This window comes from Lagenorhynchus albirostris, chromosome 5 (assembly GCF_949774975.1).
Source record: "Lagenorhynchus albirostris chromosome 5, mLagAlb1.1, whole genome shotgun sequence".
Classification (NCBI taxonomy): Eukaryota; Metazoa; Chordata; class Mammalia; order Artiodactyla; family Delphinidae; genus Lagenorhynchus; species Lagenorhynchus albirostris.
In genome coordinates, this window is record NC_083099.1 from 41,526,517 (window position 1) to 41,543,965 (window position 17,449).

The 17,449-nt window shown below is 35.7% G+C and overlaps 1 protein-coding gene across 4 annotated transcripts in view; it reads right to left on the reverse strand.

The window, feature by feature from the left end:
• The window catches only part of IFT80 (intraflagellar transport 80), a 106,084-nt gene that overhangs the window by 31,419 nt on the left and 57,216 nt on the right, over positions 1 to 17,449 (reverse strand). For all 4 annotated transcript variants that reach the window (XM_060149919.1, XM_060149921.1, XM_060149920.1 and 1 more), the window contains 2 exons: positions 11,681 to 11,860; positions 1,665 to 1,783 (listed from right to left, as the gene is read on the reverse strand). In XM_060149919.1, the coding sequence (XP_060005902.1) occupies positions 1,665 to 1,783; positions 11,681 to 11,860 (299 nt within the window). The remainder of the gene's footprint in view (positions 1 to 1,664; positions 1,784 to 11,680; positions 11,861 to 17,449) is intronic.

A 17,449-nucleotide genomic window follows, 5' to 3' on the forward strand; every position in this document is an offset into this window, starting at 1 on the left:
TTCCTCAACCCCATGAAAATTATTCAAAACCCATGTGCACTAAGTGATTGTGAGATTCCTCATACTCTATAGTCCCTTTCCTATACCTAAATGGTTTAACTTGGTAGCTTTCTTGACTTTACCCAAAGCCTCCCTTCTCTTTCACGTAAGAAAAGAAATTTCATGTAAAATTGAGCTGCTTATTTCTTTATCCCCTTTCTCCTTTGCTTCTCCCATTTCATTACTCCAGGCTTGGCTGTTATTCTAAGTTGCAGATTCTGATTAGTAGCAGATTTCCACATAAGTGAGTGACAATTTGTAATATATACTTGTAGCAACTGATACTGTTAATTAAATTTTAGGATACCTTTGTGTTGTGTATTACTGAACTTTAGCTTACCAAGACAACAGTATACTTTATGTTTTTCAATTCATTTATTCATCCCAAAATACTTATTTATTTAAGTACTTACTACATGTACTGGGTATACAGTGGTGAATAAGACACATACATACTCTACCCTCAATTTTCTATTCAATGATTAAACTATAACCACATAATGTTATAAATATAAGCACAAAATGTAAAAAAAAAATCTTTATTCACAACTCTTGAAAGTGTCATAGTGGTTCCTTGAGTTTTCTGGATAGTTGAGAAGTCAACTGGTGGCAAACTAGAGCTAGTTTGTACCGACTGTTATATTTTCAGGAATTTTGCAAGCCAACTGTTAGATAAAGCCATTATTTAAAATTAAAATATATAAACATAATTAAGCAAATTATATTCAAAACAAAGATAATACTCAAACTGATCACTTCCAGTTTATTTTATTACATTTTACTATTATCTATGCACTTGAGATTATTTACACCTATTGTTATCTATATGGTGGCAATTCTATATACTGGTTTGCCACTGTGCATCTCTTCTTAATTCTGTGACATCATATTGGTAGCTTGAAATTGGCCATGGTAGAAGTATTTATATAAGAGAAATGAGCTAACACTGCAAATCAGGTTGTTTGGTTGGTTGGTTTGTTTCCAGAAAGCCAGTTCAATATTTGTCAGCACACACTGAGTTACATAAAAATACCAAGTAAGTTTTTGAAGTTTTAGGTGCAAGTTTCTTGGATGTATTGAGTCATTTCCTGTTTTTTAATACAAAGTATACTGAACATATTTTCTTTCATCACTTCTGGACAACTTTGGATTATCAATAGGAACATTTATGATTACCCTGGACTATGATATTAAGCCTGAACACCTCCTTGTGTCCTTACTGAACATCTTTCAGCCTGCTGTCAGGCTGCTAGCTGTCCCCGCTGCCAGTGGTTAGGTGGTTCCTTTTCCCATCATTTATCAGATGCTCCTAACCTTCTCTGGGCTTTGAAATCAAATTACACTGAAGTCCTTAGAGCTATGAGTAAAGTAAGAGTAAACATTATCTCAGAGAAGGTATTTTGTATTATAAAAGTGATTATTAACCGTTGATGCACAAACTTTATTAGATCTACTTTCCTTACTCATAGCTTACTTTTTATCACTTCTTGGTTGGTAGTAAGTTCAAGATAGGCAAGGTTTTGAGAAAGTTAAGTTTAAACCAAACCATGTTGATATGAAAGCTTGAAAATAAATTCCTCCTCACAGACAAAACTCTGGATTTTAAAGAAATGCAAGATGCTTACGAGAACACATAACACTGAAGAGACGTTGAAACAACTAAGTGTGCATAGTTCAAAGAGGCTTTAATGACTCTATCACGGAATTCCAGTAAATCCACTGCATCATTAAGAACGTTACGAACCTAAACAAGGGAAAATGAAATACCAACAAACAACATTAAAATACATCAAATTTTAATTAGATAGGTTAGCAAACACAAAAATTTCTATGCATTCTTGATCATCTAATCATAAAAAGAAGAATAATTCAATAGGAACCAGGCATAAGATTTGGGTATAAAATCATCCAACAAAACTACAGACACAGAAAACTTAGAAATAAGTAGAAAAAGATCTACGTATAGAGATTTCTAACATGAAAGCCAATCTGTATGATGTGGCAGTGGAGCAACAAGGTGAAAACTGCTGTAACAGTGAGATATATAGTCAAAGGAGTATGGCACATAGGAGCTGGAAAGAGACTATATGATTTCTGCCCAAAACAGTAAGAGATCAATAATTTATGAAATATATTTTTAAAATTTTAGGGTTTTAGGGTTAGATTTTACTTTAAAATTTAAGTTCTAAGGAAAGAGATATAATAGCTTTAAAAATCAAAGTGGAATAGGAGGTGTCAGTAAAGAAACCAACTACATAGTGAAGAAGCCAAGGTGTGCAGAGGGGTGGAAAGTATTTCCATGCATAAAAACACAGGGATAATATATAAAAAAGCTAAGCACCAACTAACAAAATGGCGACTTGCCTATGATAGTCAAAATTATTATAAAAGTTTGTTAACTGATAAAGTTTTTATTTTTTAAAGTTTTTTGAAGTTTTTATGTATTACCAGAATGGGTAATACATTATAGTAAGAGGTGAAAATTAGAGAAAAAAAGATTAATTTTACTTAGAAGTTAGTGTTTCTTTAAATTCCCCTCAAAATGTTATCATCTTTCTAAATTAACATGACAATTATAGTATTAATGAAGAATAAAAGGGTATGGAAGGAAAAAGAGGAAGATAAAGTCAAACTTCTTCTAAGTACTTCTTCAAATATACCTACAAGGCATATTATATTTTTATTACCTGTTCCCCAACTCCTATCCCCACCAAACTATTATCGCCATGACAAGAGATAGCAGAATTATATACACATCTAATCCTTGACCCAGCAATCTTACTTCTAGAATTCTATACCAAAATAAACAAGCAAAACTATGAAATAACATATACACAGGCTATTACTACATACAGCACTATTGGTAACAGCAAAAGACTGGAAACAGCCCAAATATCTATCAACAGGGGATAGGTTGAATAAACTACATTCACAAAATAGAATAATATACAGCTATAAAAAGGACTTAGTAAGATCTATGGAGCAACCTCCACGATATATTGTAAAACAAAAAAAGGCAAGATGCAAAACAGTGTGCATAGTATTATACCTTTTATCTTATAAAGGGAAGGAAATGAAGATATATGGATTTGTTTATATTAAAAAAACAAAAAATGTAAAACAGTATTCAATAATATATTATTAGAATAATATTGAGATTGTTATTTTAAACTATATTTTAGGATATATTCTAGGATATATTAATGTCTTTAAGAACAAAAATTTTCTTGTAAAGGAAAAGAACTGCAAATAAAAAAATCAAGAGTAAAATTCCATAATCTTGAATTCTGAACTTGAAACTTCAGTATACACTCATGATATATTTTTATCTGTCAAAAACAAATACATTTTATCTTAATAAAATACATTTTATTTTTTATTTAAAAAATAAATACATTTTATCTAGAAGTAATGATCAAACCAGTAGCAATGAGCACACCTAGAACCTGGATCATGGTCTCTAAATAACATTCCCCTCCAAAAGGAACAAGGCCTTCTTGGAAAAATGGTGGATTTCAAGTCTGGGACAGGAAATGTATCAATATAAGACACCTGGAACATCTTGTCAGAAATGCAAGCAAGCTGTTGAAATCATCTCAAAAGAACACAGGAGTCAAATGGCCAAAGATGGAACCATTGGAGCATTAGAAAGAATAAAGACTGCAATGGATTGAAATATATCAAAAATGTTAAAATCTGCAAGTTTATAATGATAACAACAACAACAAAGAAACTCATTGGGCATACCAGGAAACCAATTCGCCATTTGAAAACTGGTAAATAAAGGAAAATAATTCAGAATTTGTCTCACTTCAGAGTAACAAATAATTGATTAGGCAAAGTCTTTTACAGAAGAATTCTAGCTAATAAATGCAGAAGGAATGATAGAATTACAAGATGCAACTCCTGATGAAATATGGTTCTAAACAAGTACCATCCATGGCTGCTAAAAATATTAAAGTAAAAGCCTAATGGGAAACTATCTGACATATGAATCAGACTTATAACACCTGAACACACTGATAAATCTCATCATTAAAAGAGAGATAAGCAGACATGTGTCTCGCAACAGGAAGTGTACAGCATCACCCACAAAGTATTCTTTATATTTATCAAGGCTCTATATCTAATAAGCAGTCTACAGGAAATACAGGGGCTAGATGTACATGTTAAATGTAATCATACCACAGGGATGCAAACAGGAAAATGTAGGAAATTCAACAGAACAAATGACCTGGTTTTGTAAACAAACAAATAAATAAATAAGGAGGAGGAATTGTTCCAGATTTTAAAAGATTGAAGAGACAAATTAAATGCAATATGGGACTTTGTTCCTGGTACAAATCAACTAACTATAAAAATATATATTGACATGTACCACAATGTTCATTGCAGCTCTATTTACAATCTCCAGGACATGGAAGCAACCTAAGAGTCCATCGACAGATGAATGGATAAAGAAGATGTGGCACATATATACAATGGAATATTACTCAGCCGTAAAAAGAAATGAAATTTGAGTTATTTGTAGTGAGGTGGATGGACCTAGAGTCTGTCAAACAGAGTGAAGTAAGTCAGAAAGAGAAAAACAAATACCATATGCTAACACATATATATGGAATCTAAAAAAAAAAAAAGGTTCTGAAGAACCTAGGGGCCGGACAGGAATAAAGACACAGATGTAGAGAATGGACTTGAGGACACAGGGAGGGGGAAAGGGTAAGCTGGGACGAAGTGAGAGAGTAGCACTGACATATACACACTACCAAATGTAAAATGGATGGCTAGTGGGAAGCAGCCGCATAGCGCAGGGAGATCAGCTTGGTGGCTTGTGACCACCTAGAGGGGTGGGATAGGGAGTGTGGGAGGGAGACGCAAGAGGGAGGAGATATGGGGATATATGTATATGTATAGCTGATTCACTTTGTTATACAGCAGAAACTAACACACCATTGTAAAGCAATTATACTCCAATAAAGATGTTTAAAATATATATATATATATATATAGAGAGAGAGAGAGAGAGAGGGAAAATAATGGGAGAAATGGGACCTGTTACTGTAGACAGACTTAGGAGACAACTGGAGAAATGTGAGATATCACTATGATTATGTTAAAATAAAAATAGTTCCTACCTTTTAGACTTTTTTTTAAAGTCTTAATCAAAAAGAGTGTTGCCAGGACTAGTGGTAAAGAAAAAGACACTGATAGGTTTGCTTCATTCTTCCAAGAGTGGGGGAAATGACTGCAGAAGGGGAGTAGTCCGATGGCAGGTGCTTCAAAGGAGCTGGAGTTCTTTAGGGAAGAAGAAGTTATTGTGGTCTGGAATCAGCAATGAGGGGTAAGGAGACAACTACCCGACCCCCAGACCCAGTAATACTTGACATAAAGAAGAAAAACACCTCTACTTAAGAACGCTGTAGGAGAAACACTGGTCTCAGGAGTCAGCAGGTTTTTTACTTTTTTTTCATAAAAATGTGAAGTGTACTTTCAGTGATAAGGCTGAGCTCTGTCTGCAAGGCCACAGGTACATGCTGCAGGTTGTGCACTGCACAACTCTAGGTCTAAGTGATGGGCCCCCTAGAATTGAGCAAACCATGACTGTAGGTGGTGAACCTGTGAGTCTCTCTTTAAATCCTAGGCTGTTCTAGGTTTGTCTTTCAGGGAGGGGAGAAGAGAGCTACACCACAGACCCCATGCTCTGATTTCAGACAGAGACTGGATCAGGCCACTTGTCTCACTTTGAGTCCTTTCAGGTCCATCAGCCTATAGGAGCCCCTCTCTGCGTTGCCTTTGCCTCCCTGCTTCTGGACCAGGAGTCAAGCAGGTTGGAGGCTTCCCTCCACACTCTGCATTTTTGTTCCATTTCTGGTCCACAGAGATGTTTATCCTATTTTTGAATCCAGATAAGTCTCTTTTAAAAATGCATTTCATAAATTATTGATCTCTTTAGAGCCAAATGTATGTCTCATCCTTCCAAGTATGAACTTATGATACCATTTTCACCAGAAGTCTGAGCTCCCAGAGACTTTTTAAGAGGTCCAAAATGCCATCCTCTCCCAGAAGCATTTTAAAGCTAATGGAATGAAACAGAATTTTCTAAAGGAAGTTATATGGTCATTTCTTTATAGCAACATGATACCCAGTGAAATAAACTGGCTGTTAACACAGGTTTAGGAAAATTCAATATTTATAAAATCCGATGTATAATCCTCTGTCATTACTCAAATTATAGGCAGACTTCTTAAAATTCATATTGGCCTAAAGCTTCACATGGGGGAATTCTATTTTTTGTGAATCTGGAACACTAGAACAGGAATAAAACATCCTGGCCATGATAATAAACAAAAGACACACTGATAATTGCTGTTATAATTTCAAAGCTATGGTAAATCCAACATCAGAAATGTCCTGTGCTGAATTTTAAAATGCACCCATTTACTCTGTTCAATTCAGGGCAGCTTCAGGACTAACCTGTTCATACTTGTATCACCTAATACTTCTATCTGACCACAATATTTAGACTTCTCAGACTGACATAAGTCCAAAAATTCTGTTTCTACACTTCCAAATACTCATTTAATCCTAAACATAGATATAGCCATAGCAATGGTTACCATTTATCTTTGCTTTACATACATTATCTCATTTAATCATCAAAATCACTCTTTCTTTAACTCTTATCTTTACAGGAGATAGAGTGACTAAGAATCAAATAATCTTGAATTATGGCAACAATTAAAAGCCAAAGCTGTGCCCCATGCTAAAGTGAGAGAGGCAGGAAAGAGAAAACGGTAAACTTGAGACCTGAGGAATGCCTCATCTCCTCCACCTGTACCCTCTCCCTCCTAGGCACTTCCTCCCAGCAAAGAGATCAACTATCCCTTTTGGAAAGAATCATCCACTGGGATTCAGCCTGGAGACAAGGGACAACTTAAGAAACCGTCTCACTCTAGGTTACTGTATCATATAAAAGCTGAGGTCCAGAGAGACAGGTAGGGCAATGAAGCCTATTGCCAGGTAGTAACTGCCAGGTCAAGGTCTGGATTTAATAATTAGGACTCAACATGATCTCTGGTTTCTGAGTTAACAAAACACAAATCAACCAAGTCTACCAAGCTTCCGAGAAAACTGTAAAACTCTAAACAAGGCAAACAAAAAGTTGATTGTTGTCCCTATAGCAATCTGTGGCTGCACCTCACAACAACGTTAAGTGGGCTGCTAAAATGTACGGACCCCAGTAAGGGAATCCTCCCAAGTGGGAAATCTTCCCAGAAAGGCAATCTAGAGTTGCCAAATTAACCAAGCAACTAACTTTATTGCTAAGAAAAAGAGTTCTCAAGATATTCCTGGCCAGCTGGGTTTTTGCTAGGAACCTGGTAATCACAGTGCGTTGTTTTCCCTTCTCCCATTTTCCAAATTGTTTTCATTGCAGCCGCCCTGTTTTCCCTTCGTCATTATAAACTGGGAATATGGGGGAGAGAAGAATATTAAAATTCGAGTTTATTTATAGTTTTCCAGACCAGAGAGTTGGAGCTGGAATGACTGGATTAGTCTAGGTTATCATCTTTTAGAGAGGGGATGGGTTTGTTTTCAGTTGCATATAGAATAGCTGCAAAGTTAAGTAGTGCATTTCTGAATTATACATACATGTGAATAAGGGAAAGTATGCGTGGTGAGTAGATTGTAAGGGGATTAGTGATTTCTATATCCTCATATTCACATCCTTATGTAAGTCTCTCCACTGTGTGTAGACTGGACCTTGTAGCTTGCTTCCAGTGAACAGAAATAGGCTAAAGTGATGAGATGACACTTCTGAGTTCAGGTTATAAAAGACTGTGACTTACGTCTTGCTCACACTCTCTGTGCCCTTCGTAACTGCTCTGACAAAGCTGCCAAGTTGTGAGCTGCCCTGTGAAGAGGCTACATGCAAGGAACTGAGGGTGGCCTCCAGTCAACTACCCTCAATTCAACAGACGTTGATAAATGGAATCTTGCCAACAACCTTATCAGTGAGCTTGGAAGCCAATCCTCCCCAGCTGAGCCTTCAGGTGCCACTAAGCCCTGGCCAACACCTTGACTGCAGCCTTGTGAGAAACTATGAGCCAGAAACCCCAGCTAAGCCATGCCTGGATTCTTGACCCACAGAAACTGAGAGATAATAAGTGTTGCTGTTTTAAGTCACTAAGTTTTCAGGTGATTTATTATGTAGCCATCGGTAACTAATACAGTTATGGTTGCTAAACAGCCAAAAAAGATAGACTATAGTGGATATCTGTTGGTTTCTGTCTGCCCAGAATCAAATGCTATCTTTTCTGGTAAATATGCTTTGGTTTTCCTTTGGGAAACCATTCCGCCTATTATTCTAAGTGACTAAGTGGTTTACATGGGGTTGACTCATCATTCCCTCCACCTCCCAACGAAACATACTTGACCCAGACTTGGCACATGAGATCCAATGCTGAGACCTCTGCTGTAATTACGGCTGGAGGGGAAAGCACTCTTTCTGTTGGACTTGAAGTTGGTAGAATGTAAGCCTGGAGCTACCAAGGCCTCAAAAGAGAGACAGCATTTGTGAAAATGAAGCCAATACAGAAAAAAGGACCGTTGAGGAAGAGATATGATGGAACTCCTGTTGATCTTATTTAAGCCTCTGGATCCAGTACAGCCTCATCGGTCCCACCTCTTGACTTCACAAGGACCAATAAATTTCTTTTGTTTCTTTATTCTTTACCTTCATTCAATTAATTTGAGATGAATTTATGAAAAAAACAAAAGGTTTTCAACATATTAATCTAGGAGGTCCCATGAGAACAGGAACCAAACCTGTCTTATTCACAGCTGTACTTCCCATTGCCTAGCTCAATGCCTGGCAAGTAGGGCACTGAATAAATGAAATTGTTCTAAGAAAAAACTATGAATAGACCCAGCTTAGCAAAAATGCAATACAAATGTCTTATAATCACTGAGAAAGACTCCTTTACAAAAATAAAAATACTATTCTAGTCCTAAAATTTTGAAAGATTATTTGCAAACATTACTTTAAGTATAAAGACAATTTGGATTAGATAAGCTATTTAAGAACCTCCACTGTTCATCTTATCTTATGTAAAAATCCTCTAATTCTAGGATGATTCCTTTTTATTATGAAAGAAAACTTCTCTTTTTAAATATATTCTCATCTTGGGGCATTTCTGAAATTAAGGAAATACTATATTAGCTAGCCACCAAGCACTACATGAGTAAAAGTGTGTCCCCAAATCAGCTGATTAGAACTCACAATGCATTCTTTGTCATAGACATAATACTATAAATAATGTTTTGGTTCCCAGGTTGACTAACAAAAATATATACTTACACCATCACCTAGATCCAAACACTCATTTACAAGAAATACAAAAGACAGAGAAGTATGTCAAACCACACCATGGGGATACAATTAGCAATGTCCACACTGTGGGGCTGGACAAACAATTTGGTTTCAACAAATAAACCGCAGGGGGTAAAATAGAGATGGAAGGGGAATCTACAGACTAAAAGAGACTTAAAAGATATGTCAACCAATTGCAACATGTAAACCATTCTGGATTCTGATTCAAACAAACAAATTTTTAAAAATGTGACATGGCGGAAACAATCGAAAATTTGAACATTTCTTGGATATTTGATAACATTAAGGAATTATTATCATTTTTAATGTATGATAATGGTATTGTGGGTATGTTAAAAAGAGTCCTTATCTTTTAGCTGTATATATTGAAAACTTCACAGCTGAAATGATACCTGAATTTGCTTCAAAATAACTGGGGGAGGGGGAAAGTAGATATGGACATGGATGGGGCAGGTTTGATCATGGGTTGACGGCTGTTAGGGCTGGGAGATGAGTACATAGAGATTCATTATACTATTCTTTCTATTTTTGTGTGGCTTAAATTATCCATAATAAGTTTAAAATTTTTTAAATAAGAAAGTAGAGGGACTTCCCTGGCTGGCCAGTGGTTAAGACTCCGCACACTGCAGGGGGCCCAGGTTCAATCCCTGGTCGGGGAAATAAGATCCTGCATGCTACAAGGTGCCGCCAAAATTTTTTTTAAAAAAAGTAGAACAAAGAAAATGTATAAGGTACCTAATTATTATCAATCTGGTGACCATTATCCAGATTGTCTGTGAAAATCTGGATACTCAGTCTAAAGAATACCTGAACAGACACATCCAAGAAATCACAAGATACATGCTTCCAAATTTTTTTTCAAAGATTTTTTTTTTTTTGATGTGGATCATTTTTAGCATCTTTATTGAATTTGTTACAATACTGCTTCTGTTTTATGTTTTGGTTTTTTGGCCGCAAGGCATGTGGGATCTTAGCTCCCTGCGCCCAACCAGGGATGGAACCCTCACCCCCCCCCACAATGGAAGGCGAAATCTTAGCCACTGGACTGCCAGGAAAGTCCCTCAAATTTTTATAGTAATTATAATCATCTGAATTTGGAATACTGAAGATAGAGGCAACTGCTATGGACAGGAGAAAGAAAGGAAGAAGATAGAGTTTCCTTTCCTTTGGGAGAGAGTTTGCCATCAACACATTGTCTTTGGCCATTCCTCCTAACTTTCATCAACTAACTTTTTCCCATTTGAGCTTGTCTTAGGTAATTCTTAAAAGGGGAAAAAATATTTTTTAATCAGGTTAAATAAACTCATACAATTATAAATAAATAAAATAGTGTAACCCTGACAGTGATCAGCAGGTTATTACGTCTGCCTTGAGGTCAGCTCCAGCAGTTAAATCTAACTTGTTACAGCTTCCTTCCTTCTTCCTCAACTGAATCCACATATTCCCTCAATGCTTCAAGTTTCACTATCCCTGTTGTCAAACCCAAGTTCATGTGCCAGAGGCACAGTGAGGCCAAACAAGCCAAGACATTGAAGTCTGGAGAACAGAAAAGTTTATTGCAAGGGCTAAGCAAGGAGAAAGGGCAGCTCATGCTCAAAAGGCCCAAACTCCCCAACAGTTTTGGGGGAAGAGCTTTAAAAGGTAAGATTTGGGGTGAGGGCTGCAGGGTATGTGATTTTCTTCTGATTGGTTGGTGGTGAGGTAACAGGGTGATGTTTCTGGAATCTCAACCTTCTTATTCCAACCAGTCTGGGGTCTACATGCTTGTGGTCAAGCATGCAGTCACCATCCTCCAGCTGGGTTGGGGTCTTAGTTTCTGTAGAACAACTCAAAGATATGGGCTTTTGTACCAGGGAGGGCCCCATAGGGTCCTGCTCAGTTTTAATCCCCTCTTTTCTTTGATACTCCTGAACCTTGAGGGGAACAGGTGAGGGACAAGAAAGGGAATAATGTTTTGGATAGAGAGGTTAACCATAAACTTGGCAGAGAAACTTGGGTTTAGGGGGCCTCAATTTCATCCCTGCCTCAACACCATAATTTCAGTACCTGTGGGCACTCATATTCTACGTCAGTGAAAGGTTCGTATTTTATGTCATGAAAAAGTCACTAATGGTATAGTTAAAATATTTCTAGTATGACTGAATCTTTATAAACCTGATTTAAATATAATTAATGAAGATAATTCCGTTTTCTGTATTGTAAACTAATGTGAAAAGAAGAAGATTTAATCAACCTGAAACATAATTATACCTGCATGGTCCTTCTTTTAGTTAATGTTACTTGAAAATCTTTCCACTCCCAACGTTGCTCCACCACATGTGCAAAAACAACATGTCCATTTCCACAGGCTCCAGCGATCTGGGTGCCATCAATTGACCATGTGATATTAAATATGCTGCCAGTGTTGGGCTTTTCTAAAGCATATGACCACTGGGGAAGAAAGAACAAGAATAGAATTAATTTATTTCAAAAACATTTTAGAGAAGTTTCAAATTGAGCATATGTTAACATACTAGGATGACTTTTTTTTAAAGAATGTGTCTTTATTCTAGAATTATTTAGAAATATTTTCTTAATAAAATGATAGCATACTGAAATGGAAGATATAGATGTGATTTTTAAAGTATACAGTAGAATACATAATATGATAAAAGAGTATGAAATCACTCAAGAACTGCAAAACACCCACACCATTTTGATTTTCATTTAATTTTAAGCAGTTAATACTAAGCAGGTAAATACAAAGATTATGTAGGAAAAAAACAGACATCTTACTATTAATTCATAAGGATCTCTATAGTCCACACATCTAAAAACCTGTTACAATATTTCTATAGTGTCACTAGAAATTGAAACTAAACACACAATGTAACTAAAACACCTCTAAAACACATATCTTAAACCATGAAAGTACAAGTAAATAGATATTTTTCTTTTTCTCACAGTGCAGTTAAGTATAATCTCTTCTAGAATCTATCTGTTTGAGAAAGCAATCTAGCAATATCAATAAGCATCACCTGGAAAAAGGAGATTCTTGTGTGTGTGTGCAAATAAGACAGTAAGAAAAAAAAAACTTTTTCAAAGATGGTATTATATGCATTTTCTTTCATTCTTTCAGATGAAACAAACATATTTACTAGGAGGATGATTTATTTATTTGACTAAATTTATTTATAGTCTCTTTCCATTCTTTTAACCTTACAGACTACAGTCAAATTAAGTCTTGATTTTTTGTTGTTGTTGCCCTTGGGTGGGCATTTATTTTTGTTCTACATTGGTTTTTTGTTTGTTTGTTTTAATATTCATTATCAGCTATGGGCTTACTGAAATAAAATTTGGAGAAAATAGAAAAAATATAGAAAAAATTCACTAATCCACACTACTATAAAACAAGACTTTAAATTCCCAATAAAAGTTCACATATCCAATAAAAAGGCTGTATGACTCTTACTACCCACTGACACACTTTTTTTCAACTCCTTCCCATCCCCCTTCAGATCTCTATTGCTTAAGTAAAAGGCTCTATGATAACGTTACTATGAAGAAGGTAATGAACAAACTGTAAGCTTTGCTTCATCAGCAGCATAAACATATATACATAAAACTCATACTTTTAAACTATTTACTTTAAAGCATGATTTAAAAATACCCAAAGAACTGAATCACCCAGAAAAACCTTACTCAAATTAAACATCCAAATATTTATCCAAGAACTCATGCCTGATACTAAGAAGAGAAAATGAAAAGAAATTTTAGATATTATCATCGCCCTATATTCCTCTGACTTCTTTCAGAGTCCACATGAACCATGATACCCAAGTTATATTAAATTCTTACCTTCTAAAATTTTAAATTTCTTCCTCTTTGCAATTACTCTAGTAATAAAAAAAAAAAAATACAAGCACAAGCAAATCATCAGAGAAGGAGTCTTGAATAGTTACTAAATTTGAGGGGACATATTGAGGGTTATATTTTGTCCAATCAGTAAAGTTAATAATTTTTATTGGCAAATCAGAAAGATTTATCATTTGTCCTTTTTTTGAAAAATTGAGGTATAGTTGATTTACGACATTAAATTAGTTGCAGGTGTACAACATAGAGATTCAAAACTTTTTTAGATTATTTTCCATTTAAAGTTATTATAAAATACTGGCTACATTCCCTGTGCTTATCATTTGTGCTTTTAAAGAGACTTTTAATGCTCCAAGTCTCTTTTCTTCTCCAAATAAGCCATGGAACACTGGATTCACATTTGCATTTCCAACCACTAGAAAGAAATGAAGCAGCCTCCCTGGATGTAATTTAGTGGTGCTAGCAGCAAGAACTCTGAAGATGAATTTTTACCTATCCCTCTCATTTATGCTAATCTCTTTGACCAAACTATCCCTTTGTTTAAGGTAGTGTTACTCAAAATGTGCTCAGGCCAGCACCATCTATATCACTTGTGATCTTGTTAGAAATGCAAATTAATAGGCCCCGCACCATCCTATTGAATCTGACCCTCTAGTGGATGAGCACCAGGAAACTTTTTGTTGTTGTTAGTCTGTTTTTCTTTTTAAATTTTTTTTAATTGAAGTATAGTTGATTTACAATCTCGTGTTAATTTCTGCTGTACAGGAAAGTGATTCAGTTATACATATATTCTTTTTTAAATATTCTTTTCCATTATTGTTTATCATAGGATATTGAATATAGTTCTCTGTGCTATACAGTAGGACCTTGCTGTTTAGCCACCCTGTATATAATAGCTTACATCTGCTAACCCCAAACTCTCACTCCATCCCTCCCCCAACCCCCCGCCACCACCACCTTGGCAACCACAAGTCTGTTCTCTATGTCCGTGAGTCTATTTCTGTTTCATAGATAGGTTCATTTGTGTCATACAGTATTTTAGATTCCACATACAAGTGATTTCATATGGTATTTGTCTTTCTCTTTCTGACATACTTCAATTAGTATAATAATCTCTAGTTGCATCCATGTTGCTGCAAATGGCATTATTTAGTTCTTTTTTATGGCTGAGTAGTATTCCATTGCATATATATACACCACATCTTCTTTATCCATTCATCTATCAATGGACATTTAGGTTGTTCAGGAAACTTTTAATGAGCTCTTCAGGAGATTCTTAAGCATCATAAAGTTAGGACACTCGTCCTCAACTCTGTACATTAGAAATCATCTGGGAAGCTTTTTTCAAAAAAATTACCAAAAACCAGGAATACAACCAAATAAATCCAGAATTTCTTGGGGTGGGGTCTGGATATGTTCTTAAAAGTTCTCTGGGGGCTTCCCTGGTGGCGCAGTGGTTAAGAATCCACCTGCCAATGCAGGGGACACGGGTTCGAGCCCTGGTCCAGGAAGATCCCACGTACCATGGAGCAACTAAGCCTGCATGCCACAACTACTGAGCCTGCGCTCTAGAGCCTGTTAGCCACAACTACTGAGCCCACGTGCCTAGAGTCCATGCTCTGCAACAAGAAAAGCCACCTCAATGAGAAGCCCGCGTACGGCAAAGAAGAGTAGCCCCGCTTACTGCAACTAGAGAAAGCCCGTGTGCAGCAACGAAGACCCAACACAGCCAAAAATAAATTAATTAATTAATTTTTTAAAAAAGTTCTCTAGGTGATTTTAATGTAGAACCACTGTTCTAAGAGAAAAGCAAAATCTGTGATTCGCTTTAAGACTATCATTAGCTGCTGACTCACTGTTAATACCAAGCCAATGAATTTGCTAACACTTGAGATTACATGACCCTTGTTTTATCCACTAATCCAGCTTCTCTTTGTTATGTATAAATTTTTCTTACATTCATCAAGCTAATTTTTTTCTTTGAAACTTTTTATTAGAATTTCAAACATAAAGTGTAATAGGAAGAATAACATAAAGCAGTGGTTCTCAAACTTTAATGTGTATTAGAATTACCTAGAGGGATTGTTAAAATAAATGGCTGGGCTCCAGTTTCTCTGATTTAGTAGATCTAGGGTGGGGGCCAAAGTGTTTGCATTCTAACAAGTTCCCAGGTGGTGCTCAAGCTTCTGGTCCAGCAACCACACTTTGAGAATGGCTGGTATAATGAAGCCCCATTACCCAGTTTCCAACAATTATCACCTAATAGGTAATTCTTATCTCATGTGTACTACCACCACGGCCCAGATCATTTTGAGCAGTCCCTCACATCATATCATTTCATCACAAAATACGTCGGCATATATCACTAAAAACACAAAGATTTTTTAACCCAACCTCAATACTATTATTAAACCTAAAAACAATTAACAGTAACTCCTTAATATTATCATAGTATCTAGTCACTGTTCAAATTTTTTCCAATTGTCCTTTTTTGTCTTCAGTTTGTTGGAATTAAGATACAAATAAGGTACAATAATTTGATCGGTTGCGAAGTCTCTTAGATTTCTTTTGATCTATAAGTTCCCCTTACACATGTTCTTTTCCCTTGAAATTTTCTGTGGTTGAGGAAACTGGATCATGTCCTGTTGTTTCCCATAATCTGGATTTTACCATCTGTATTCTCATGGTGTTAACATGTTAGTCTGTCCCCTTTATTTCCTGTTAATTGATAGTTAGATCTAGAGTCTTGATCAGATTCAGGTTTGATTTTTTTGGCAAGAAAACTTCGTAAGTGATGTTGTGTACTTCCAGCAGGAAGCATTTAATGTCCGAATGTCTTCTTATGCTGTTAGCAAATGATAATCATTGCCTAGGAGGACTAATTCACTTACAGTTGCAAAATGGTAATATTCCAATCCTTCTTTCTTCATTTACTAGCTGTAATAGTGCTACAAAAAGAAACATCTCCTCAACTATTTGGTGACCCTGGGATACAGTTCATATATCAAAGGCAGAATAAATTGATTATTTCCCCTTAATTATTAGTTTTCAAAAATATAAATTTGAATAGTGACAATATTATCAGTAGATAATTGTTAACTGTTAACTGTTAACTGTTTTTAGGTTTAATAATGGTACTGAGGTTAGGTTAAAAAAGAAGTCTTTGTGTCAGTGATATATACTGAAATATTTAGTGATGAAAAGATGTAATGTCAGGGATTTGCTCTAAATGATCTGAGCCATGGAGAAGTAGGTGGTGGTATAGATGAGATACGAATTAGCCATTAGTTAATAATTATTGGGTAATGGGTAAATAAAGATTCATTCATTCATTCATTCAGTTGGTTCCCTTGTAACTTCCAAATGTAACCAAGAAATGTTACTGTTTAGTATCAAGAACTCATTAATTTTAACATATTTGATGTGTTTTTATAAATACAGTGCTCCAATTAGCCCAATTTTAGCCAGTGGAATCCCCTTTCAGTTGGTTCTTTAATCTTTTTGACAGAACCCTGTAGTTTTTGATCACTTCCCAGGCTTTGTACAATGAATGACAAAATGTTCCAGTCCCATTTTTATATTTCCTGACCCACACCTGGCATCAGTCTTTTCTTCAGTGAGTCATGGTGAACTTTATGGAAATACGGAAAATGGTACTGAAAAAAACCCCGCAAGTGCTAAGGGTGCTCGCTGTTACTGAGCTGATCATTAAAGCCTTTTCTAGGCCTTTTTAATAGACAGAACTAGGAAATTTTTTCAATAACTCAAACTGATACTTCCATTTCAAATCCAGGAACTGTAGGATTTTTATTTACCCTCTCCAATCTTACCTCAGTATCTGCTTTCACTTAGCCAAAAATCCCAGCTGTTAAGAGCATCAATATAAATACTCAGAATAACAACATCAACACCACAAGCAAATAGTTACAAAAGAGTTAAAAAATTTTCTTCATTCTTTTGCCCTTAAGCTTATTTCCCTTTTTTTAAAAATGACAACTTTATTGAGATATATTTCACGTTATAAAATTCACCCTTTTAAAGTATAGAATTCAGTAGTTTTTTCAGTGTAGTCAGAGTTGTGCAACCATCACCACTACTATTTTCAGAACATGTTTATCACCACAAAAAGAAACACATGCCCATTAGCAGACACTCCCATTCCCCCCA